The sequence below is a fragment of the Morone saxatilis genome, unplaced genomic scaffold (assembly GCF_004916995.1).
Source record: "Morone saxatilis isolate NCDOM2014 unplaced genomic scaffold, NCSU_SB_2.0 Contig17, whole genome shotgun sequence".
Classification (NCBI taxonomy): domain Eukaryota; kingdom Metazoa; phylum Chordata; class Actinopteri; family Moronidae; genus Morone; species Morone saxatilis.
In genome coordinates this window covers 21,634,221-21,639,663 of record NW_023339729.1, presented here as the reverse complement: position 1 = coordinate 21,639,663, position 5,443 = coordinate 21,634,221, and the positions used below count along the sequence as shown (strand labels likewise).

Sequence of the window (5,443 nt, the reverse complement as noted above, 5' to 3'; positions counted from 1 at the left end):
AAACAAAAGGTGCACCTACTTACTTTGTGTTTTGAATTTTTTAACAACATCCTTTGGCCTCTCTCGGCAGACGAGTGGCTTGGTTGTCTTGGAGATGGTTTAGTTATTTGGATGTTGTTTTGAAATGGTGTGTGTCCCTGCACATTACATCCCTTTTTTTTTAAGTACTAGGTAAAAAAAAAAAAAAGGTTTATTGTCAGTGTACAACATACAAGATCTTTTGGCTTTTTTCTGCTGTTTTAGACATTGGAAATTACTTTTTAAGTGGTATTTGTTTTTAAGCTGTTGTTGCATTGTTTAATAATTATACTTGGGTTTCACAACAGCTTGACATTTAATGGTTTTAGGAGTATACCTTTCAGCCTCCTCCTGAAATGAATGCCAAAGCACTTTATTCTGATTGAGGGGGGACACGGTGGTTTTCTTCCCATTATCTCCACATTGTGTCGGTCTCCACTGAGGAGATTTTGACAACAAAATCACATCCGTGGATGTGAGATCACGCCTTTAAAGCTACAGCCTCATCAGTCCTGCACCCTAAAGATGCAATTGATGATCTGCTGTCGTGTGGGATGAGAAGAGGGCAACGCCACATTTCAGCATCCGATGCTGCAAGTGTTTTATATACGGCCCGTCTGCGGCCTATTAACTTTCAGGCAATATGTCTGAAGCGTTTCTGTTTTTTTTTTGCTTGGCATGCTATGGCTTGTGTTTCGACTCTATTATTTGTTTTAGATGAATGCTGGGGAAATGGACTCATCATGTTGACATGTTGATAATGGCTGCCCTTGAGCCTGTGTCTTGATGTAGTGTTTAGCGTCTAAAATGCCTTTCAGGATGGAGTGCAGCTTGGGAATCATAAAATACAGGCAGAGCAAAGAGAAACTGAATTTCAGTTGCCTTGGTTGTTTATAGTGCTGTCGTGGTAGATATTTGAATATATTGTTAAAATTGCTTACATTAGAATAACAGATTATTTTAAACTCCACTGTGCACATTTATAACGCAAAATGTTCATGAAGGTTCACACTGACAGATGGAAGAGGATAAAGTCCTCACATAGTGCAGTGGTACCTTGCTAGCAGAGCTTATTTATATATATGTATGATTTCAAGCTGAAGTTTTGATTAATAAAAGGATAGGATTCCACCCTTGTTAACAAATTATACTGTTATCCTTGGGAGAACTTCCAGCTTTGGCTGAATATGTAAATAGTACTTCTGTAAATGTTGATTTGTGGCAACTAGTCAGCTTAGGCATTCAGCGTATTGCTATTTCGCTGCCACTGTCAACATTTAGATACTCTTCTTAAGTTAATTCTTGGGCTCATTATCTGGATTTTTATTAAAGATTTAACTTCTTACAGCCTCAGTGTCAGTTCTCAAAAGAGGATAAGTTGCGAAAATGTCAGTAATTATGTGTTTGAATTGAGCGGTGAGTCATTTGCCTTTGAACATCCTTTTATAATAGTTTGCTCTGTGTATTACAGGAAGAAATTTCAGAGTTTTCAGGATCGGCGGCTCAGGATTAATGAGGAAGACTCTTCCACACTAAAGAGAGCCAGAACAGACGGGAAGTTCCACGAAACTTTGCTTGACAGGTGTGAAAATAAGCTCATTATATATTTATTTTTAAACACTAATTTAAATTTTTTATGTTATGACTCTTTCTTAAGTGTTACTTTATGTAAACAGGGAATCAATACATGAAGATATAAAATCAAACTGCACCGTTTTTACTCAGAGTTTTCACTCAAATTTGTGTTCAGTTAAAAATTAGTTTATTAACACCATGAAATATGAGGCCGATTAAAGGCTGGCAGTTTCTGATTTAATACAAACACATTGCAATCCTCCTTCCAAAGTGAAGAGATTCACTTTGAAGTGTTTTCATTGACCTCCAGTTCACAGACATTTTGAGTTCAAGAAAATAATTACAGAAGGATCGTCATTATACTCTTAAGTACTTGAAATACTGAATATTTGCTTTTGAAAATATTTCCAATGTTTTTAAAAGGTACAGTTAAATATTAAGCTACAGCTGAAAGGTTAAGTAAAAATAAAATATGTGGAATATATTGGTGAATTAACAACATCCAACAACATTCTAAATTATGTTTCTGCTATTTTATTTCTTTACTTTTAGATACATTTTCCTTCCTACATAAATGTATCAGAGAGATTTCCAGACAAAAATGTTACATAAAAGCACAACACTCACACTGCAGTTGGACCAGCCTCCATTCCTTTATGTGTTTACTCTGCAGCATTAGATGTGTTATTTGAAGTAGTGAAACCTCATGGGCAGGTAGTTCAGGTTGCCTTATGTTATAACAGACTGAGAAATCTGTTTAGTGCTTCTGTTCACACATGAATGGTATGATACATAAATTCTCACATATCCTATGTGTTACTACTGCTAGGATGATGATGTAATTAAAGCTGTAGATCCACTGATTGACATTGAATTGATAATAATCAAATAACATAATAGTTTGATTGCACAGACACACTGTAACACTGAATGTAACACTTCATCTTTTTGTTTTTTGTTACAGGAGAAGCAAAATGAAAGCAGACAGGTACTGCAAGTGAAGACTCAACTTCTTTCCACTGCCATGTATTTGTTGTAGATTTTATAGATTTGACCATTTGATCTGACATTTTATGTTCTGTTTTTGTGTTGTTTTTTTAATATTTTGAATAAAATTAAATGGTCATGTCAGTTTTGTTGGTCTTTGTGTATTTCTGCCGCCAGCTGGATTCATCTTAATGGTGACATTTATAGAACTGGTGACCCATTGGATTGTTCTGTGTAAATAATTGACCATCTTTTCACTTTGCTCTGGATCAACAGTTTGTGAAACCTTTGGCTCATAGGATGTCCCATGTTTTTGGAATGAATATCATATTTTGTAGTTGTATGCAGTGATCGAGTGGTCAGTAAAATGTTATATAAACTATAACTGAGTTTGTAATTGGGCAAACAACTGCCAAAAGTGGCCTTTAACTAACCTTTAATGAAATGTCAGAGAATGTATTATTTATTTATACTGTGACTCTAATAAGTTTGACAGTATTTGGTGTGATGTTTGCCATGAGTTTATGTAATGAAGATAAATGTCACCTGAAAAATGTAATGCACAACACTCCATTCCTCTTTCTACACGTCATGGCCAAAAGTATGTGGACACCTGAACAAACTCTTGTTGGGAGGTTTTCTACATAGTTGATGTCCCACTTAATCCCAAAGGAGCTGACATCAGTGCAGGTCAGTCAAGTTCATCCTCTTAAACCTCTGAACACTATTGGGGTCTTTGTTGTGTTGGAGCAAGAACAGGGCCTTACTCAGAGTTAAAAGCCCACCTGAATACATTGTGTGTTGCAGCATCGAGGTTTCCCTTCAAATAAGGGACCTACTCCGACACAAACAGTTCCACCACCAAAGTATGTAGTAATAAGCATTTGTCATTTCTTTTCATGGCAAGGGGCCCAGACACTAGTTACAGCTTCTAAGTTGAGAGTTTTTACTGCTTCTCTTTGTGTCACATTACGGTAAACTGAATATCGGTGGGCCAAAGGCTGTTGATTGAACAAGAAGTTTGAGAATGTCCCATTTGGGCTTCAGAAATCTGTGACAGTTTTGGAGGAGTTACCAAAATCTTTTACTTAAGTAAAAGTACCAATACAGCAATGTTAAAATACAAGTAAAAGACAATTCAAACCCTTACTGAAGTAAAGATAAAGAAAGTATTATCAGCAAAATGACTCAAAGTATCAAAAGTAATGTCCTCGTTCTGCAGAAAAATGGCTGCCAATGACCAATGTGTTGTTAGATATACAGTTTGGCGATTTAGTCCAGTGGTTCCCAACCCAGGGATCGGGCCTGTGGGGTTGTGGGTTGATTAATGGGGTACAAAAAAACAAAAATAAATTATCTTGTTCTTGTTTTGTTTTTTTATCTGTGCTTTTTACATCATCTATGAAACCATTATTTTAATTAAACCACCACACAAGTTTTAGAGGGGATATTAGTCTAGGTCGCACTCAACAACTCATGGGCACCTGGAATATTACAACGCATTGTATTTAATAAACCTATCACATGTTTTATGTCAAATCTTAATCTGAGAATAAAACTAGTAGCTAACGCTGTCAAATAAATGTAGTGAAGTTAAAAATACAATATTTAAAGTGTAGTGCAGTGGAAGTGTTAGGTAACATAAAATGGAAATACACAAGTAACGTGACGTTGCATGTTTGTTGTGTAAAATCTGCTAATGCAATAAACATTTATAAAGTAAGTGGACGGGTGGTGTATACAACACATTACTTAACTAAATGCAAAGTTATTCGGTGAAGCAAAACGGTGGGAAACAAATATATTCAAAGCCTTTTTAAATAGACACGCAGCTGTCACAAGGGGAAATAAATGAATCGAGTAACCACATGATCATGTTATTTAGTTTTACTTCCGTGTGGAAGGAACCACTAGCCTGTCTGTGTAGAGGGGTGTTTCACATCAACTTGTTACTCATTTTGTCCAAGGCTATCGCTTTTATAGCAAAAAAAACAAAACAATCATTATTATATTTCTAAATGCGTGCAAAACACGTGTGAATTATCTCTCGTTTATTTGTATAAAAGGTGTTTTATGTCTATTTGGGAGCCTCCCGGTTCCCCTCTCTGCCATAAAAGTGAGGTCACTGTCATGAGATAAACAGTTTCCGTTTTAGTCTGCAGCACAGGACGAACAGCAGTTCTGGTGAAGTCTCTTAAAAATGGCTCTCTGTGTTTGTCTCTTTTTAGCGGCTTTATTTTCCGTCACATCGACACAGTTTATACCACCGGTAAGCGACATTTCCGCGCAACCACTGTGCAGTTTAACACTTTTATTTTGACAAATATCTGCTTGTGTTGTCTAACTACATTGAATTCGTGCATTTGTTTACAGTATACTGAAGACTGTCGGGCAGAAATGTATCCACCAAATGGCCCCACGTAAGTGACATTAAGTTAAAGGAAGAAACCTTGTGAGTGGCTGTTACAGAAAGTCCCACTGTAGTTCGTTAGCTGTGTGAGTCATTGTCAATGTTTTGTAACACCTGTGCTTCATAACAGAGCTCTGCTACCTTCACTTGCTCCTTGTAAACCTCAACATCCACATACACAAGTTGCAGGTAGAATGATGCGTTTGGTTGCAAAGAAAGAAACAGGAATTGCAGATATGTTTTGTTTACCTGTTTTTGTTTAGTTTAGAAATCAACATGTTTACATTTAGGCACCAATTTTACACTATCTGTTTACACGTCATGAGAAGTGCTACTTAGCCTGTGTTATAAATGTCTTTTGTGAGTCTGGAGGAGCTTTTTAAAGTCTGATAATAGTCAGTGGCCAAATCTTCACTGGTTCCAGCTTGTCAAATGTGAAGATCCACTGCTTTT

The 5,443-nt window shown here is 36.4% G+C and overlaps 2 protein-coding genes across 2 annotated transcripts in view; both read left to right on the top strand.

Moving 5' to 3' along the window:
* Positions 1–2,724, top strand: part of frg1 (FSHD region gene 1) — a 9,431-nt gene extending 6,707 nt beyond the window's left edge. Inside the window, exons 8-9 of the mRNA XM_035660986.1 lie at positions 1,490–1,600; positions 2,558–2,724. Coding sequence (XP_035516879.1) covers positions 1,490–1,600; positions 2,558–2,594 — 148 coding nt within the window. The 3' untranslated portion in view covers positions 2,595–2,724. The remainder of the gene's footprint in view (positions 1–1,489; positions 1,601–2,557) is intronic.
* A 1,984-nt stretch (positions 2,725–4,708) lies between these two features.
* The window catches only part of asah1b (N-acylsphingosine amidohydrolase (acid ceramidase) 1b), a 4,509-nt gene continuing 3,774 nt past the window's right edge, over positions 4,709–5,443 (top strand). The window contains exons 1-2 of the mRNA XM_035660883.1: positions 4,709–4,849; positions 4,954–5,000. Of these exons, the coding sequence (XP_035516776.1) occupies positions 4,781–4,849; positions 4,954–5,000 (116 nt within the window). The 5' untranslated portion in view covers positions 4,709–4,780. The remainder of the gene's footprint in view (positions 4,850–4,953; positions 5,001–5,443) is intronic.